We start from the raw sequence: 21,328 nt of genomic DNA, 5'->3' as shown, positions 1-21,328 counted from the left end.
AGGCTATCCTGTCTCTGCTCTTCATCATCAGCCACATGTGTCTCGAGGACTCCTAACCCGAATTATCAAAGTAATTCTGAATCCCAGCTCAGAGGGACACGGTTTCCATTTCTGTGCCTCATTCTGTTAGGATTAGAATATTTTAAAGTTCCTTTTAATTCTTAACTTATACAAATTTAACTGAGTTAACCCTTTTTTATGGCACAGTCCACACACCTGGTTCTCAGCCTAGGTGCTCTTACAGCAAAAGGACTATATTTTTCTGAGCATCTACATTTTAAGAGCACTTATGTAGCAGGGACAGCAACGTTTTACTGAATAGGATAATAAAGCAAGAACATGAATGTGCCCCATGTCTGAAGGAGCCAGTGGAGACTAGGGATAGATTTAAAGAAACAGCAATGTCCTCGAAAGCCATAGCATACATTTTCACATTCTGTACTTATTTGATTACTTGTTCCCCTTGGAGCTATGTTGTTTGTACCTTGTAATAACCTTGAACAGAGCTATTTAGCATAGAAATGAGCTGAATATCAGCCGACTCAAGTACTTCCCCAGACCAGCCATTTTTCTTTGATATTACAATTTGAGGAGGCTTTAACTTGATCTCAATATATTTGCTCATCAGTGTCAGCGTGGACATACCATTTATTTATGTAAGGTAGTTGAATTTTATCAATCATGCCAATGGCATCCCACAGCAGAGTATGGTCATGGTACCAATCAGTTTCATTACAGAAGAAATCAGTAAGAATTACAGAGGTATTTGTTGTGACATTCCAACAGATTTGGCCCTTGTCCATACCCCAGATTATTATGATGACAGATGTCATTACAATTAGCCATGGTTTACTGATTTTTGAGTTTCAATCAATCAAAGACAAAACCAGTTACCCTATCTCAGTTTAAAGGCTTGTACTGAAACTAGTTTTTATTGTGTATCATTACATACCACTGAGGACATGGTGTTATACAGAGCAGTTCCTTTTCCTCCCAGCTGATCAGCTTCATACATCTTAAAAATTCCTGGGCTTTGATGCTCTTGGAAGGGGCTCTCAGTAGGGCCTGGAGTCTCCATCACCATCCTGCCTATATGACTGTGAGTGCCTCATAAAACTTCCCTTCTCAGCAGTTGTACTGAAAAGCTCCATTATTGTTTCATCTTTGGTATTCTAATTTGGTGACAAAAGGATTGGGTTTTGTTTGTTTTACTTTATTCTCATAGTTGGAGGCAGTGTATTTTAGAAATTGGCTTTGAAATCTGAAGAGTTTATCTACTGTATCAGTCAGGGTTTAAAAATCCCATTTCCGAGGGTGTGGAGAGGGTGGTTGGGTTATGGACATTGGGGAGGGTGTGTGATATGGTGAGTGCTGTGAAGTGTGTAAGCCTGACAAATCACAAACTTGTACCCCTGGGCAAATAATACATTATATGTTAATAAAAATAATTTTTTTAAAATCCCATTTCCAAAAAAATGGTATTTATTTATTTCCATTTTGTTTTGCTTTTAGAGATCAGAGATTCAATATTTCATGACTTTGAAGTTTACAAATATAAACTGTTCATTTATAAATAGTTTATTATAATTCTTTTTTAATACCAGAGGATTGGGAGACCTGAGAGGAAATTCATCCCAGCTGCATGAAGGTAAGAATTGGGTATGTTGAATTTTGCAAAAGAAAGTGCAAAAGAAGGACATACTATTACACAGCATTCAATAGCTTAAGGCAGAGGAGGAACCAGACAGATTTAAAGGAGATTATTGTGGAAGTAAGGTAACTTGAGCTCTGAAGATCACAGGAATTTTCAGCCCTAGATTTCTCCTGGACCATCATTCTCCACGATGCCCTGTCTGTATATAGGAAAGATTTACCCATTATAGGAACTCTAGCTTATCCTTATATAACCCTTTATTGGGTGCTTTCTGTGAAATAGCCCATGAAGGCAATGATATAAACCTTCCCTTGTTCCTGTCTTCTGTCTCCTGACCATCCTGGTGTCTTTCCTACATTGTCCTGTGAGGAGTGCATTTAGGACTTACGAGGTCCTTCCCTAGGACTTGTGAGGACCTCCTACACCAGGACCTGTGAGGACAACAAACTTTGTGTTTCTCTGACACTTCCCTGTGTCTCCTTATGTGGCATACCCAAATCACCATAACATTTAAAAAAATACAGAACACTTTGTCTGTGATTTGCATTTCTTGTTTCTTCATAGTGACAATGATGATCACAAGGATTAATTTTGAAAAGGCCTAATATTTACTAATACTTCAAATTTTCTGTCTTTGCTTCTTAGATCATCTCTAAGAATCTTTGCATACCTATGGTCATGAAGCTATTAATCTATTTTATTTTCTAAATTCTATATGGCTTCAGGTTGTATATTTAGGTATAAAATATTCTATTTTAACATGGTACTTATTATAGCATAAGGTTAAAAAATGCCACCTACCATGTTGATTTTCACTGTCCCTCACATGTGCCTCTGCTTGTACAGCACTCTCCTCAGGGCGCCCTTGACCTCTGCATTCCTCAGGCTGTAGATCAATGGGTTCAGCATAGGGTTGAAAAGGCTATAAAACAGGGAAAGGATCTTCTGTTGTTCCTCAGGGTGGCTGGAATTGGGAGTCATGTACATGACAATGGCGCTGCCAAAGTAGAGCCCCACCACACAGAGGTGGGAGGAGCAGGTGGAGAAGGCCTTTCTGCGGCCCTCCCTAGACTGGATCCTCAGGATGGCAAACAGGATGCATGAATAGGACACCAGCACCAAGCAGAGGGGCCCCAGTAAAATAAACACACAGGTCCCAAAGATGACCATTTGGTTGAGCCTCGTGTCAGCACAGGCCAGCTTGAGGACCGACAGAATTTCACAGAAGAAGTGGTTGATTTCATGAGGCCCACAGAAGGGCAGCCTCAGGATGAGAATTAAATGGACCAGGGCCAAGAGGAAGCTAAACACCCAGGAAGTGCCAGCCAGAACAAAGCACATTCTCCAGCTCATGATGACAGAGTACTGGAGGGGGTGGCAGATGGCCACAAACCTATCATAAGACATCGCCACCAAAATCAGGCACTCTGTCGCAGCAAAACCCAAATAGAGAAACGTCTGCATTATGCATGGAACAAAGGAGATGGTTCTCTTCTGATTCACTAAGTTTGCCAACATCTTGGGGACATTATTGGATGCGTAGGACACGTCAATGATGGCCAGGTGTGAGAGGAAGAAGTACATGGGCGTGTGCAGTCTCGGGTCCAGACAGATGAGCCCAAAGATCATGCCATTTGCCAACAGACTGAAGATGTAGAACAGGGAGAAGATCCAGAAGAGGGAGACTTCCATCTCTGCACTGAGCTGGAGTCCTACCAAGATGAACTCGGAGACCCCTGAATGGTTGCTTCCCATTTCTCAGTGACAGTTTATCAAGGACTGAAGAATGAGAAAAGGTCAGAGCTGGAGAATCAACAAAAATTAGAGTTACTTATCTCAAAATGAGTTTGGAGAAAGGTTTTCTCTTTATACCTACTAGCCAGCGCCCCCTACTCCCCAGAACTGGTTACCTTCTTGGTTGAACTTTTAATGTGAAAGTTGAAACTTCCAAGAAAGGGTCAAGACTTAGGCAAAGAACTCCCAAAGGCCTTCACACAGATTCAACAAATGTTACTATCTCATTCGTATTTATTCTCTTTTTCTCCACCATTGTGTGCCTTTTCTGAGTGTAAGATGAATTCAGTAACTTTTTAAATACTGAGAATTATTGTATAACACTTAAGAGCATACTAGGGTTAGGGAATTGTAAATTCTCAATCTAGTATATATTGGGTTGGAAAACGAAAATGCGACATTCAAAAGTATCAGTGTGGTTACAAACCATGTGCATCACTACCCTCGTTGTATAATTCTGGTGGGGTGTTGCCATGGGTGTTGTCATGGTCCTCCTCAATCAAACCATTTTATTGTAGGTACCACTACAAAGAGAAAGAAGGCAGCCTTCTTGATCTCTCTTGGCCCCACTGAAATATGAATGATAAAACAACCTGCAAAAAAGCTCTTTTCTACTCTTGTGAATCAGAGTAGATTCACATGAAGAGGCTCTTCAGGTACCTACTAAATGTCTGGGCTTGGTCAATACTAACAGTCAAGAGGTAGATCCTCACTATGAAGATCTGGATAATCCTCAAGATGAAATCAAAGATAAAAAGGAGATTATACCAAGTGTCATGTATTTGAACTGAGATTCCCTCACCAAATAGGAAGCCTTGTGGGTGTTTAATATGTCCTGAACATCTTTACATCTCAAAATAACAGGTAAAGTGCTAAATGAAACAGGCACTCAGGAAATGTTTGTTAGGTGGATGGTTGTCATTTTAATTCAAAAAATGGAGGTACTAAGTATGTTCTGTCTGCCAGTTTTATTTGACAAAGACATGGTTTCTCCTTCCTTAGAGAAGTTAGAATATGATCACTGGGAAATGGAAAGAGAGACAAAAATCATAGATTTTTTTCACCTCCATGAGTATGATTGCCTTTGGGAAGCTTCTGTGTAAATATGCCTTATGTTTGTGGCATGGATTTTTGCTACAATTAAAGAATATGCCTACCTTGTGTAAAGTGGGAGATAGCAGTATCGGTACTGCAGAATTCTACAGAGGCACAGTGGGATACAATAAGCAATGTCTGAACCACATTTACATTGTGAACAGAAAGGATAAAAATACCATTGAAGGCATTGAATCCATCACTGTTCAGTGGGAACATTTGTTTAATAACTTTTTAGCCTAGTTATTTTTGTGTCTGAATTGGTGAATCTTTTCATTCAGATTTTCATTACCATTAACACCATCTTGCTGTTAAAGAATGAACAACAGAAAAAAATAAAATAAAAATAAGAATAAACCTGTATTAAAACTGTGAAGCAGTGGGGCAACTGGATGACTCAATCAATTAAGCATCTGACTCTTGTTTTTGGCTGAGGTCATGATCTCAGAGTCCTGAGATGGAGCAGCTTTGGGCTACGTGCTGGTCCTGGAGGCTGCTTGAGACTCTCTCTCTCTACCCTCCCCCCACCCTCTTTTTCCAGAAAAAAAACTTTAAGCAGATACAGTACTGGCAAAAAGAAGAAAATGTCATGGTAGTGATACCTAAAATTTCATCTCCCCAATGGAGTAAATGAAATAATAGCAGCTCAAAAAGGAAACCTTTGTTCAGTTAGTAGGGGCAGCTCTCTATGGGATGTCTGGAGCCCAGAATGTTTCCTAATTGAGGGAGCTATATCTCTTTCTCCAACCCTCATCAGAACCATTGGCACTCCCTTTTATCCCATTTTGTTATAGGAAAGACAGGTGTATAAACTCAGTGGTTTTTAAGCTTGAAAATCTTCACAAAAGAGTGAAAAACTGCTATGGTTCCAAAAAGGATAACTATACGGCAAACTTACATTTTACAGTGTTTCAGCAAAGATTTACTGTAAATGTTACTAGAACATTCTTTTCCATGAAGACAGGTTTGTCTGGATATCAAGATCTTCTGGGCTCTTGGATGGCTCAGTTGGTTAGGTGACCATCTCTTGATTTCCGTTCATGTCATGATCTGGGTGTACCAGGATCAAGCCCATCCCTGGGCTTGCTCTGTCTCTAAAATCAATAAATAGATTTAAAAAATAAAAAAACAAACCAAAACCCAAACCTCCCTTTAAGCTACGTGATATATAAAGTCCTTTCATTAATTGGCCATTTGGAAAACATGTTCAAAGTCAATGGCTGAATATAAGGCTTCTCATTGTCTGAGCCCCTCACACAGCCCTGAGACAGCTGTGCTAGCTCTGCCCATCACTACTCAGTTACATTAGGAGGAAACCATGAGAGAGATGCCAGGGGAATTCAAGGATGTCTGCCCACCACACAGTGGACAGATGGTCTCCAAGGTAGGGGAGAGAGAGTCAAGTGGGAAATTCAGGAGGAAAGTGTGAGTCAGGAAGGAAGTTCAGGAGGAAAGTGTGAGTCAGGAGGGAAGTTCACCCAGGAATGTCATTTTTGGCCACATAACCTGTCCTTTACTGAGAATCATCTCTCAGCACAAGTTAATAATCTCTTCTACATAAGGACATGTCAGCCCTGGGTTTTCTCACAAGAAGCAAATTTAACCTACAGTAAATCCCACAGAGTTGAGAGATATACTTCTAAAATGGATGTAGGGCTCTGTTCCCTAGGTAGCTTTCAGAGGATTAAGTCCCAGATACAGACAGAGTCACTCACCAGACTTGCTGAAGGTTCTTCAAAGAACCCCAGGAGTGTAGCTTTTATTTTGGAGTCAGATGAATTTAAAACATTCCTGAGTTTCTATTGAGAATTCAAATTCCCAGAATGATCTTATGATATTATATCTATTTATCTTCTTCCTAAGACTGGGAGGGGGGAATTCCATGAATTTCCTCTGAGGGAGACCTAAGGTTGTGTCTAATGGTCCTTGGAGGAAAATTCTGGGGAAAAAACAGGGTGGATATTGGCATCACACTGTTTGTACACAAACTTCCAACTATCTCAAGGGTTATAAATGTGAGACAAATAGCACAAATTACTGTACCCAAACTCTCAAATTGATCACAGGTGCATGAGAAATGGATTCCCATGGAACCTGTTATGGAAACCTGAGAGAGAACAGATCCCCAAGCTGAGATACTATCTCTGTCTGTAGGAAGGACTGGTAAATACTAATGAGGAAGGTTTCTGCTATTCATAAGCAGCAATTACTGAGCCCTCGTCCTGTTTCAGAAAACGTGCCAAATGCTCTATACTGACTACATGGTTTAATCTGATCAGCATTACCATCTTATGAATGTGGAGACTGAGCTTGAATATACTAAGTCATTGGTTCTCTAAGTGTGGTCCCGCGACCGGAGGGAATGTCTGAGAATCTCTCAAAGGGTCCATATGATCAAAACTATTTTCAGAATTTTATTTACACTTTTTGCCTTCTTCACCCTTCCTCCGTCATGAGTGCCCAGTGGAGTTTTCCAGAGGCAACATGACCCCTGTGATATTGCATCAGATAGAATGCAGCAGAAATAGAGAATTCAGTTCTCCTTGCTTAAGCCAACATGTAAGATTGTTCAAAATGTAAACAGGGTTGCCCAGGTGGCTTGGTTGTTTAAGTGTCTGCATCTTGAATTTGGCTCAGGGAGTAATCTCAGCGGGGTGAGATCCAGCCACTTGTCAGGTTTCTTGCTTAGTGCCAAGTTGACCAAGGAGACTCCAGCTACCCCTCCCTCTGCCCTTTCCATGCTCTCTTACCATTCGCTCTCTCTTTCTCCTCCCCCTGCCATGATCTCAAATAAATAAATATTTTTAAATGTAAAACATACCTACTCTCTTCACTGTCTTGCAAAATGTCTCCACAGAGAGACCAGATTAACACTTGATTAATAAAGAAGGGCGGGAAGGTACCTTAGGGGGTCATCTCGGGAATCCTGCCACCTGCAGTCTTTCCTCTTAACCAAGGAGCAGCATTTGGATCCCATGTTTTTCCTCAGACACAGGCTATCCTGTCTCTGCTCTTCATCATCAGCCACATGTGTCTCGAGGACTCCTAACCCGAATTATCAAAGTAATTCTGAATCCCAACTCAGAGGGACATGGTTTCCATTTCTGTGCCTCACTCTAACTGTTAGGATTAGAATATTTTAAAGTTCCTTTTAATTCCTAACTTATACAAATTTAACTGAGTTAACCCTTTTTTACGGCACAGTCCACACGCCTGGTTCTCAGCCTAGGTGCTTTTACAGCAAAAGGACCGTATTTTTCTGAGCATCTACATTTTAAGAGCACTTATGTAGCAGGGACAGCAATGTTTTACTGAATAGGATAGATAAAGGAAGACCATGAATGTGCCCCATGTCTGGAGGAGCCAGTGGAAACTAGGGATAGATTCAAAGAAATAGCAATGTCTTCGAAAGCCATGGTATACATTTTCACATTCTGTACTTATTTGATTACTTGTTCCCCTTGGAGCTATGTTGTTTGTACCTTGTAATAACCTTGAACAGAGCTATTTAGCATAGAAATGAGCTGAATATCAGCCGACTCAAGTACTTCCCCAGACCAGCCATTTTTCTTTGATATTACAATTTGAGGAGGCTTTAACTTGATCTCAATATATTTGCTCATCAGTGTCAGCGTGGACATACCATTTATTTATGTAAGGTAGTTGAATTTTATCAATCATGCCAATGGCACCCCATAGCAGAGTATGGTCATGGTACCATTAGGTTTCATTACAGAAGTCAGTAAGAATTACAGAGGTATTTGCTGTGACTTCCCAACAGATTTGGCCCTTGTCCATATCCTAGATTATTATGATGATAGATGTCATTACAATTAGCCATGGTTTACTGATTTCAGAGTTCCAATCAGTCAAAGACAAAACCTATCTCAGTTTAAAGGCTTGTACTGAAACTAGTTTTTATTGTGTATCATTACATATCACTGAGGACATTCAGAGCAGTTCCTTTTCCTCCCAGCTGATCACCTTCATACATCTTGAAAACCCATGGGCTTTGATAGGGATTGCATTGAATGTGTAATTTGCTCTAGGCAGGATAGACATTTTAATGATGTTTATTCTCCCAATCCATGAGGAATGTTTTTCTATCTCTTTGTGTTTCCTCCATTTCTTTCATAAGTGTTCTGTAGTTTCTAGGGTATAGATCATTTACTTCTTTGGTTAGGTTTATTCCTAGAATACTTACGGCTTTAGGAGCTGTTGTAAATGGGACTGAGTCCTTAATTCCTCTTTCTTCAATTACATTGATAGTGTACAAAAATACAACTGATTTCTGTGCGTTGATTTTGTAACTTTCCACATTGCTGAGTCGCTGTATATGTTCTAATAACTTGGGGTTAGAGTCTTTTGGGTTTTCCACATAAAGTACCATGTCATCTGTGAAGAAAGAGAGTTTGACTTCTTTGCCAATTTGAATGCTTTTATTTCTTTTTGTTGTCTGATTGCTGAAGTTAGGACTTCTAGTATTACATTGAAGAATAATCAGGCATCCTTTTCCTGTTCCTGACCTTAAGAGAAAATCTCTCAGTTTTTCCCCATTGGGAATAATATTCACTGTGGGCTTTTCATAGATGGCTTTTATGATATTGAGGTATGTTCCCTTTATCCCTGTACTTCGAAGAGTTTTAATCAGGAAAGAATTGACTCTGGACTGTCAGGGGAATGTTGAAAAAGAAAACCAAAGTGGGAGCATCACAATGTCTGACTTCAAGCTATATTACAAAGCTGTAGTCATCAAGACAGTATGGTATTGGCACAAAAACAAACATATAGATCAATGGAACAGAATAGAGAACCCAGAAATGGACCCTCAACTCTATGGCCAACTAATCTTTGACAAAGCAAGGAAGAACATCCAATGGAAAAAAGACAGTCTCTACAACAGCTGGTGCTGGGAAAACTGGACAACCATATACAGAACAATGAAACTAGACCATCCTATTACACCATACACAAATGTAAATACAAAATGGATGAAGGACCTCAGTGTGAGACAAGAATCCATCAAAATCCTACAGGAGAACATAGGCAGTAAATTCTTTGACACTGGGCACAACTTCTTTCAAGGCACATCTTAAATGCAAGGGAAACAAAAACAAAAATTGACTTTTGGGACTTGATCACGATAAAAATCTTTTGCACAGCAAAGGAAACAGTCAACAAAACTATGAGGCAACCCATGGAATCGCAGAAGGTATTTGCAAATAACATTTTTTGATAAAGGGCTGATATCCAAGATTTATAAAGAACTTATCAAACTCAATATCCAAAAAACAAATAATAAAATAATAAGTCAAGAAATGGGCAGAAGACATGAAAAGACACTTCTCCAAAGAAGACATACAAATTGCTAATAGACACATGAAAAAATGTTCATCACTAACCATCAGGGAAATTAAAATAAAAACTACAATGAGACATCATCTTTGGGATGCCTGGGTGGCTCAGTCATTTAAACATCTGCCTTCAGCTCAGGCATGATCCCAGGGTTCTGGGATTGAGTCCCACTTTGGGGTTCTTGCTCAGTGAGAGTTTGCTTCTCCCTCTCCCTCTGCTGCTCCCCCTGCTTGTGCCCTCTCTCTCTCTGAAAAATAAATAAATAAAATCTTAGAAAAAGAGAGAGAGAGAGATCATTTCAGAACAGTTAGAATGGTCAACATTAACAAGACAGGAAGCAACAAGTGTTGGCAAGGTTGTGGAGAAAGGGGAACCCTCTTGCACTGTTGGTGGGAATGCAAACTGGTACAACCACTCTGGAAAACAGCATGAAGTTTGCTCAAGACATTAAAAACAAAGCTACCCTATGACCCAGTGATTGTACTACTAGGTATTTACCCCAAAGATACGGATGTAGAAAAAAGAAGGGGGTATCTGCACCCCAATGTTCATAGCAACAATGTCCACAATAGCCAAACTGTGGAAGGAAATAAGATACCCTTCAACAGACAAATGGATAAAGATGTGGTACATATATACAATGGAATATTACTCAGTCATCAGAAAGGGATGAATACCCACCATTTGCATCAACATGTATGGAACTGGAGGGGATTATGCTAACTGAAGTAAGTCAAGCAGAGGAAGATAATTACATGATTTCACTCATATGTGGACATAAGGAATTGAGGACCACAGGGGAAGGGAGAGGAAAACTGAGTGGGAAGAAATCAGAGAGGGAGACAAACTATGAGAACTCTGGACTCCAGGAAACCAACTGAGGATTACAGAAGAGGAGGGTGAGGGGTCTGAGTGACCAGGTGATGGATATTAAGGAGGGCATGTGTGGGGATGGGCACTGGGTGTTATACGCAACTAATGAATCACTGAACACTACAACAAAAACTTACGATGTACTATATGCTGGCTCACTGGACATAAAAAACAAACAAAAAACCAAAAACAAATAAAACAAAAACTTCATGGGCTTTGTTGCTCTTTGAAGAAGCTCTCAGTGGGGCCTGGAGTCTCCGTCACCATCCTGCCTGCATGGCTGCTAGTGCCTCATAAACCCTCCCTTCTCAGCAGTTGTACTGAAAAGCCCCATTATTGTTTTCACCTTTGGTAGTTACAATTTGGTGACAAAGGACTGGATTTTGTTTGTTTGTTTGTTTGACTTTATTCTCATAGTTGGAGGCAGTTTCTTAGAAATTTGCTTTGATATCTGAAGAGATCATCTACTATATTATTTAGGGCTTAAAAACTCCATTTCCAAGCAAAAGGAATTTATTTATTTTCTTTTTTTTTTTTGCTTTTAGAGATCAGAGATTCAACATTTCATGACTTTGAAGTTTACAGTTGCAAACTGTGCATTTGAAAATGGTTTATTATAATTGTTTTTTAATACCAGGGGTTTGGGAGACCTGAGAGGAAATCCATCCCACTTGTATGAAGGTCAAAATTGGGCATGTTGGTTTTTGAGAAAGTAAGGGCAAACAGTAGGACATACTATTATACAGCACTCTATAGTTCAAAGCTGAAGAGAAGCCAGATATACTTAAGTTTTTAAAGATTTTATATATTTATTTGACAGAAAGAGAGAGAGAGAGAGAACATGGACAAGTAAGGGGGCAACAGGAGGAGAGGGAGAAGCAGGCTCCTTGCAGAACAGGGAGCCTGATGAGTGGCTTGATCCCAGAACCCTGGGATCATAACCTGAGCCTAAGGCAGACCCCTAACTGACTGAGCCACCCAGGTGCCCTGTGAAGCCAGATGGAGTTAAAGGAGATTATTGGAAGTAAGGTAACTCTAGCTTTGAAGATCACATAAATTCTCAGCTTTAGAATTCTCCTGGCCCATTGTCTTCATGATGCCCTGTCTGTACATGGTAATGATTTACCCATTATGGGAACTCCAGCTTGCTCTTATACAACAATTTACTGGGTGTTTTCTGTGGAAATGCTCATGAAGGCAATGATATAAATCTTCCCTTGACCCTGTCTTCTGTCTCCTGACCACCCTGGTATCTTTCCTATATGGCCCTGCAAGAAGTACATGCCTCCTTCTCCAGAACTTAAGAGGAAAACAAACTTTGTGTTTCCCAGGCACTTCCCTGTGTCTCTTTTTGTGGCCATACCCAACTCACTATTGCATTTAAAAAAATACAAAGCAGTTTGTGACTTGCATTTCTTCTCTCTTCATAATGACTTTGATGATCACACTGATTAATTTTGAAAAGGCCCAATATTTATCAATTCTTCAAATTTTTTGTCTTGTGCTTGTTGGTTCATCTCTAAGAATCTTTGCATATGCACGGTCCTGAAGGTTTTCATCTATTTTCTAAAGTCTGTATGGTTTCAGGTTGTGTGTTTAGGCTAAAATATTCTACCTTAATGTGGCATTTATTGTAGCATAAGGTGAAAAAATGCCACCTACTCTATTTCATGGGGAGCAAAAGGCACCTCACCATGTTGATTTCCACTGTACCTCACATGTGCCTCCATTTGTACAGCACTCTCCTCAGGGCACCCTTGACCTCTGCATTCCTCAGGCTGTAGATCAGTGGGTTCAGCATAGGGTTGAAAAGGCTATAAAACAGGGAAAGGATCTTCTGCTGTTCCTCAGGGTGGCGGGATTTGGGGGCCATGTACATGACAATGGCGCTGCCAAAGAAGAGCCCCACCACACAGAGGTGGGAGGAGCAGGTGGAGAAGGCCTTTCTGCGGCCCTCCCCGGACTGGATCCTCAGGATGGCAAACAGGATGCGTGAGTAGGACACCAGCACCAAGCAGAGGGGCCCCAGTAAAATAAACACACAGGCTGCAAAGATGACCACCTGGTTAAGCCTTGTGTCAGCACAGGCCAGCTTGAGGACCGACAAGATTTCACAGAAGAAGTGGTTGATTTCATGAGGCCCACAGAAGGGCAGCCTCAGGATGAGAATTAAATGGACCAGGGCCAAGAGGAAGCTAAACACCCAGGAAGTGCCAGCGAGGACCACGCATGTTCTCCAGCTCATGATGACAGTGTAATGTAGGGGGTGGCAGATGGCCACAAACCGGTCATAGGACATCACCACCAAAATCAAGCACTCTATGTGAGCAAAAGCCAGATACAAAAAAGTCTGCATAATGCAAGGAGCAAAGGAGATGGTTCTTTTCAGATTCACAAGATTTGCCAGCATCTTGGGGACATTGTTGGAGGCATAGGACATGTCAACAATGGCCAGGTGAGAGAGGAAGAAGTACATGGGAGTGTGCAGTCTGGAGTCTAAACAGATAAGCAATAGGATGACTCCATTCCCTAGAAGGGTGAGGGTATAGAAGAGGCAGAAGAGCCCAAAGAGAAAGAGCTCCAGTGCTGGATCGACTTGGAATCCCAGCAGGGTGACCTCGGTGATCCATGTCTGGTTGCCTCCCATGCTCCTATGGCAGAGACTGACAAGTCCACATTCACAACAGAAAGGTCAGAACTCTAGGGTAATCAAGATTCAAAATATCACTATATGTTACAGAATGATCATTTGGAAATATATTACTCTGGATTGATTTTCTGCCATTTATTTTAGATATGTCTAAAAAACTCAGTGTGCTCATATAAATCAGAAAAAAATTCCCCTTGTATCAATGGAATGACAGGATAGAGCTGTGTATAATTTATTATAAATAAAATATATTACAACATAATATACATGATTACGTTCTATAACTAAAGCATACACACAGACACATGCACACACACATACACACATGCACAGATATGTTGTTTTGGAGAATTAAAGTGCTCTGGCTTCCCTTCAAGGGTGCAAATCTTGATTGCTAATGTAGTTAGAAGAGAGATGCCCTGACAGAGTGTATGCAGCAGGAGGTAGTCTTGTTTCCTAAGGTTGCTTGTCTTCGTGGCCCATGATATGAGGTAATTAGGGCCCTCTCTTCTTCATGTGTTGCTTACTTATCAATTTACCTCCTCAGATGCTTTTTTACCTATTTATTTCAGATTTGAAACGCCTTCTAAATAAAATCTCAATTTTGTAGAATCTTTATTACTTTGTAAGCCCCTATTTTCAGCTACAAATCCTCCCTACAAGCTTCTTTCCAGAACCTCTTTTCCCATCTCCAGTGTTTGCAGTTTTATTTGAGAGTTTTATCACATATTTTATCAACAATGGATACTGAAATTCAGGCATAAGAGAAAGAATTCTTTGGCTACTTGCAATGAACACGTGTACATATCCTGAATTCAGGTAAACAAGGCGGACATTTCTACAGCTTTCTCAACAATGAATCTCAGAAGGGAAAATGAATTACAATGACAACATAGCTGTTAATTTTATTTTTGGGGTATTTTCTCTCCAAGAAAAATCTTGAAGCTTATCTTATTTTCTGGTGTGACAGAATTGTCAACATGATATCTTCCCAGATTTGGCAACTCCTGTGGCCATGAACTTCCCTCAGACCTTCCTCACCTGTTAACATGCTCACTGGCCCCTGCTGTTCTAATGGGTTCTAAGGGTAACAGGGAGTGGGAACATGTGGGCACTGGTTGGATATTTCTTTTTAGGAAGCTCTTCCTGGGAGGTAGCTGGGTCTATCCAAGAGGAAAAAGGGTCATGGAACACTCTTGAACCCATGTAGACTGGGGCTTGCTGTGCCTTTGCACTCTCTTCACCTTGTCCCCAGAAACAACCTGAGAACTTCAAATTAGGCTGTAGTTTCAAATCCAACAGAATATTTTAAAAAATAATTTCAATTATTCTTTGTAAAAACTTAAATCCTCAAATTCATATTTTAAAATCAGAATCATATTATAGAGACAATTTTTTACTATCATTTACCCTTAATTTAATAAACATTTTCATGTATTAAAGTAATACTTTATAGGCATTATTTGAAACTAATGCGATTTTATTATATTACAATTTATTTTATTTCTTACTGTTGAAAACTTTGGGGTTCTTATTTCTTTTAGGTTTATTAGCATCAATATAAATATTCTTTCAAACGGAAATTTGGTCTGTGTTCATTTTTCAGGATATATTCTAAAAGTCAAATTGCAGAGGCTACATTATAGACATTTCAAAGCTTGTGACACCTACGGTCAGCTTCCCTGCAGGAAAAATGTACCAGTGTCTCCCTTTATCAACTTTGAAAATAGAATATGTGAGTAGTTTTATATAGTTTAAATTCACAATTCTTTAACACATAGTCCTCAAACACATCATCTGTTCTAGCCTCTCTTTTAAACTCTGGAGGATCAGAAGAGAGAAAGTAGACATATTCTACAGGGGAAACAGATACTGAAAAAGTCAGGTAGTGTATTTGTCATCTATTCTTCATGTTTCCTTTTAGGGGAGGAATCTCTCTTCCCCTGAATGGAAACACTGGAGGATACCTGCCCCTCCCTTGCTCTCTTATTTATAGGATTTGTAGAACAGGAAACAGGAAGTGAGAATGCCCCTTCTCTGCTCCCTTTTTGGTCTTATGCATTTCTGCTGTTTTTTGCTAAAGCCTACAGGAGCATATACCGTCCTATTTAGGGGGTGGAGGTAGGCTAATGATTGTGATTTTAATTTGGAGAGACATTATTATGTTAAAGCTATAGATAATGTATTCCAATAAGCCTCACTAAGAAAGCATATATTTTAAATTTCTACCTGATTCTTGGGTCTATTTCTCTATTTCTTCAGATCAGGAACAAGGAGACATCATGGTTGATTATCATCCCTAAAACAACAGGAGCAAAGAAATAAAGTATTTGTTAATAGTGGAAAGTACAATGAAGAAAATTAACAGGGTAATATGACAAAAAGTCACTTGGTATGGGGGGGGGTCCTTTAGATGGGACTGACAGGAAAAATCTTTCTAACAAGGAGACACATGGGCAGAATCCAAATGATGAAGGGGAGTCCACCATAACTACAGCCAAAGTAGACTGTTCCTTACACAGGGAACAGTATAGACAAAATCCCTGGGCAGGAAGTACTTAGAAAAAAAAAAAAAATATCCAGTGTACCAGAACCGTCATGACCATAAGGTTCTAAATATTCATTATAACCCTGCTTATATTTTAAAAATTTTGGAATTGATATAAAGTTTAAAAGTTGGAGATGGATTCAGATATTTGGCTACTTTTATAACATAGAATACAAAGCAACCGTTAAAAATATATGAACCAAAGGAGTCAAGATGGCAGAGGAGTAGCAGACTGAGATGACATCAGGTCGTAGGAGTTCAGCTAGATAATTATCAAACCATTCTGAACAGCTACATATGCAACAGGAGATCGAAGAGAAGAAGAGCAGCAGTTCTAGAAAACCAACCACTTTCTGAAAGGTAGGACATGTGGAGAAGTGAATCCAAAGCGACCAGAAGATAGACTGTGGGGGGTGGGGCTGGCTCCCAGCAAGGGGCGGAGCAACGAGCACAAAATCAGAACTTTTGAAAGTCTGCTCCACTGAGGGACGTCGCTCCAGAGGCTAAGCGGGGTGGAGCCCTCCTGGGGACAGTGTGGTCTCAGGTCCTGTGGGGTCACAGAAGGATCGGGGGTGTCTGAATGTAGCAGAGTTCGCAGGTATCAGAGCGGAGAAGCCAGCTAGAGAGACGGAGCCAAGGAGTGAGCGCTCAGCTTGGGGTTACATTAAACTGCGATCTGTGGCACAGTCAGGTCACTGCTCTTTGAGCAGGGACCCCACAAGAGGCATATCTGGGGAGACCCACCTCCATCTGCCAGAAGAGCACCTCCATCTGCCGGGTTTGGAGACTCCAAACGGGGCTGTGCGCCAGAGACAGAAATGCACAGTCACAGGCCGGGTGAGCTTGGAGCGCGGCTGGAGACCAGGCAGATGGGAGTGATCCAGCGAGCGCTTTTCTCTGAGGGTGCACTGAGGAGTGAGGCCCCGAGCTCTTGGCTCCTCCGGGCTGGAGACCAGGAGGCCGCCATTTTCATTCCCGTCCTCTGGAACTCTAGGGAAAGTGCTCAGGGAACAAAAGCTCCCAAGAGTGAACTGGAGGAGATTACCTAGCCCCGCCCCGGGCAAGGGTGGTGCAATTCCTCCTCAGGTGGAGACCTTTGAGAATCACTGCAACAGGCCCCTCCCCCAGAAGATCAGCTAGAACATCCAGCCAAGACCAAGCTCACTGATCAAAGAGAACAGCAGAATTCCAGAGGAGGGGAAAGCAAAGCATGGAATTCATGGCTTTCTCCCCATGATTCTTTAGTCTTGCAAAGTTAATTAAAGTTCTTTAATTTTATTTTTTTCTTATAATAATTTTTTTAAACTTTTCCTCTTTTAATGTTTTTAACTAGTTTATCTTAACAATACCTTTCTAAAAAATCTTTTTTTAAAAGATTTTATTTATTTATTTGACAGAGAGAGATCACAAGTAGGCAGCGAGGCAGGCGGGTGGGGGGAACAGGCTCCCTGCTGAGCAGAGAACCCAATGTGGGACGTGATCCCAAGACCCTGAGATTATGACCTGAGCCGAAGGCAAAGGCTTAACCCACTGAGCCACCCAGGCACCCTAAAATAATCTTTTTAAGCCTTCAGTATTATAGTCATAATTTTATGCTTCATTGTATCTATTTTCTGCATACATATAGGGTTTTTTCTTCTAAAAAATTTTGGGATACAATTTCTTCCAACAGATCAAAATATATCCTAAATCTAGCACAGGGCTTTGTTCTAGTCTCCAGACTGAGCAAATTCTTTCCACTTTCTTTTTCCAATCAACTTATCAATTCCTTTTTTAGAATTTCTTTTAAAAATTTTCATCTTTACAGTCATATTCCATCCCTTCATCATGTTTATCCTTATTTTTGTATATATAGAAGTTTTTCTTTTTTTAAATTTAGGGAGGTAGTTTCTTCAAAGAGACCAAAATACATCCAGAATCAAGTGGGTGACTCTGTTCTATTCACCAGGCTAGTATGTATATGTACTTTTTAAATTAAAAAAAATTTTTTTTTAATACTTCTTTTTACCCCCTTTGTTCTACCCTCAATTTGGGGTCTCTTCTGATTTGGTTAGCGTACATTCTTCTGGAGTCTTTGCCACCCTTTTAGTATTTTATTCTCTTGTTTATACATTCTTATCTGGATAAAATGACAAGGCAGAAAAAGTCACCACAAAAGAAAAGAATAAGAGGCAGTACTGAAGGCTAGGGACCTAATCAAAACGGACATCGGTAATATGTCAGATCTAGAGTTCAGAATGACGATTCTCAAGGTGTCAGCTGAGCTCGAAAAAGGCATGGAAGATATTAGAGAAACTCTGTCTGGAGAAATAAAAGCCCTTTCTGGAGAAATAAAAGAACTAAAGCCTAACCAAGCTGAAATAAAAAAAGCTATTAATGAGATGCAATAAAAAATGGAGGTTCTTACTGCTAGGATAATTGAGGCAGAAGAGAGAATTAGTGATACAGAGGACCAAATGAGGGAGAATGAAGAAACCGAGCAAAAGATTGTATGGGGATTTCTCTTTTGTATAAATTGTTTGCTTATTTGCTCATTGCTTAATAAACTTCATGCATTACTGGGAGAAAAAAAGCAAAATATTTTCATTTTGGAAAAATCTACAATGTAATATTCAACCAAAGATGCATATTATTATTATTATTATTATTAGATTCACATTATTCCTGCTCATCTTGAGAGTAATCCTCACCAGATGTTAACAGGAATCTCAAATCTAAGCAGATTTTCTTACAGTTTCATATGGGAGCAATTAATCACTACATTACGAAAAATAGTTAACCTTTGACAGGAAAGGGGAAACTAAAAACCTCAAATTCAATTTTTTTTTATACAGATTTTTTTCTATGAATTAACAGAGAAAAAGATCAAGATCTTCTATGGACTAAAGTAGAAATAGATCATAAATTATGTTAAAAACTATTGCAACACCCACCAAAATGTGATGCGAGCACAGGCAGAGCTGTGATGTGGCAGAGGTCAGAGACGGTGGAGTCTGTCGTTCAGAGAAGCACATCGCGAAGCCCCTTTAATTTCCTTATCTGCAATGTAGCTTTTAGGGGTTTGAAGTTAAAGACCAAAACACTGAAAACAACAATAAAACCAGTACCTGTAAGCAGAATCAGGAGGGACAGAGAATTTAGCTGTCTGCTAGGAAACTTCCCATCAGTATCTTAGAAAAAGTCACTTAGAATCAGCTTGCTTACTAGTGGCAGTTGTCCCAAGCCAGTTCATGAAGGCCTCCTCTTTCCCTGGATACTGCTCTGATGCTGCAGACTAATGTCTGCTTTTGTGAATTCCCTTTGTTTATAATCGTGTGGTTGACCAACATGCTTACTAGCAGACACATTTGTGCAGAAAGCAATGGAATTGTAAATTCGAGAAGCATTTGCTCTCTTTCATGTGAACTTATGTGTCTATGCCTCTGTGAAGTTGGTGTTTCCCTTAAAAGAAAGTGGTTGTCTTAAACTAACTTCCTAAGTTTTGGGTAGACATTCACTGGAGGACCCAGGAACTAGCAGCAAATTATGATCAGTAAAATACCTTACAAAGTCACTCAAATATTACTGATTTTATATGGGCCAATAGATGTACTTTTGACTTATTGACTTACTTTTAAATTCATGCAAGGAGAGCACAGTTAAAGGATTTATACTGAATTACTAATTAGCAGGTATGAAATAGGAAACTGTAAACGATCTGGACAATACAAATTCTGTCTGAACGGTACATTTCCTCTCTGAACAGCATATGGCATTTTGTGGACAGACAAAATGGAAATGGGTCCCAGGGAATCAAGCCGAATAGGAGGGCTCAGAGAGCTCTCAATGCCAGAGCCTCCAGGAATATGACATTTTGTAAGTTTTTAAGGTTCTTCTGAAATAAGCACATTCTCTCACCATGGAAAGCAAGGCACAAGTAATGACAGAAAATGAGATCATGTTTTCAGAAATCTTGTATGCATGTCTTTAGAGCTAATGAAGACACAGGAAGCAGGAAAGACCATTTCTTTCCAAAGGTCGTCTTTGGATGAGTCTTAGGAGACCTCCTGGAGGGGAAGTGTGATATGAGCTTGAAGAGGAAGGCCAGGCGGCTGAGCACAGGGCCTGTGGCCAAGGAAGCCTGTCTGGGCCTGAGATGAGATGCTGAGAGTAGATCCAGGGAAAGCCTGATGGGCTCATCTGTGATGTGTCCCTCTGTGTTCCTGTTACACCCAGGCCAGTGACCCAGGACAGGAGACACATGGATCCTTCAACTTTCAGATATGCCAGTTATTAGCTTCCCTTTCCGAAATGATTAAAATTGTTTGACTAATCAAAGTTCACACTTAAAATAATCTGGAATTATAATTTTACGTGTAATTTTTTCCCCCAAGATATTTCTGAGAGAATCCAGTAACCAATTTCCAAAATGTCCAAAATGCCTTCCAAAAGGAGGCAAACAGAATTCTTAGTGAAACAACATGTTTCATCAAACGTGAGCTATTGAGAAACTACAGGTCACACTGGCTGCCAGTCGCACCCTTGTACTGTTTTGTAGGAAAATCACAAGGAGACCACTCTGTAACGGTCACTTATCTACACACACTGTCAGTCAGCTCCTTTGTGGAGGACAAGAAAAGTAGAAAAATACATGAGGTGAAAGCATTATTTCCTTTTAAATATTGGCATGATCTTGCATTTTGAATTTCACAGTTCAAGAAACCGGATTTATTTTTTCCTCTGAGAAAAAGCCTGGGGCAGATAACAACAAAGAGAGAGAGATCATAAATGACTTAAGTATCTGCTCCAGCTCCATTTTAAAGAAAAGTCCTCAGTGCACAGAATAAAGGACAGTTTCATGGATACATTTCTCTGTTCTTCAACAGCATAAACATTCACAGGGACTGAAAACAGCAAGATCCCGGAACCAGGATGAAAGCAGCATGGTTAACAGTGTTAACAGTGCTGGTCAGAGCGTCGTTCCAATCTCTGATCTGCAAGGTGGACGCTATGACCTGGAGCCACTTACTCTCGTCACCACCTCATTGTCTTCGTCCACAAAATAATGACAACACGTGTCTAAAAGGGCTGATGTGAAGGATAATGACCACGAAACCGGCATATATTAGGAGTTATATTCATGTTAATTGTTATTAACAATATTAATAAGACCACAAATTCAAGAAAGAGTCCAAATCATCGGGATTAGAAATCCAACAAAATCATGGTACTATAAACCTTTTCACGTGTATTTTGCCTTTTTTTTTTTTTTGGTTTTTTTTTTAGTTTAAATAGAAAGCACACCAAATAAATACACACACACACACACACACACACACACACACATTTTATTTTCATTTCTGTTACTGTTTTTATATAC

At 40.0% G+C, this 21,328-nt stretch overlaps 2 protein-coding genes across 2 annotated transcripts; both read right to left on the bottom strand.

Annotated features, from left to right (window-relative positions):
• Positions 1-2,476: 2,476 nt before the first annotated feature.
• Positions 2,477-3,409, bottom strand: LOC131830477 (olfactory receptor 2A5-like). The gene has a single exon (XM_059172711.1). It carries the CDS (start codon positions 3,407-3,409, stop codon positions 2,477-2,479), a length of 933 nt encoding a protein of 310 aa, XP_059028694.1.
• Positions 3,410-12,485: 9,076 nt separating this feature from the next.
• LOC131830476 (olfactory receptor 2A14-like) lies at positions 12,486-13,418 on the bottom strand. Its single transcript, XM_059172709.1, has one exon. The coding sequence runs from the start codon at positions 13,416-13,418 to the stop codon at positions 12,486-12,488; it is 933 nt and encodes a 310-aa protein (XP_059028692.1).
• Between the last annotated feature and the right edge of the window lie 7,910 nt (positions 13,419-21,328).

The sequence above is a fragment of the Mustela lutreola genome, chromosome 4, assembly GCF_030435805.1.
Source record: "Mustela lutreola isolate mMusLut2 chromosome 4, mMusLut2.pri, whole genome shotgun sequence".
NCBI lineage: Eukaryota > Metazoa > Chordata > Mammalia > Carnivora > Mustelidae > Mustela > Mustela lutreola.
Note: the sequence above shows the minus strand (reverse complement) of the source record. Positions and strands in the feature narration are given on the sequence as shown.

Coding starts and splice junctions, on each gene's coding strand:
- LOC131830477 (XM_059172711.1), bottom strand. CDS start 3,409: ATGGGAAGCAACCATTCAGGGGTCTCCGAGTTCATCTTGGTAGGACTC.
- LOC131830476 (XM_059172709.1), bottom strand. CDS start 13,418: ATGGGAGGCAACCAGACATGGATCACCGAGGTCACCCTGCTGGGATTC.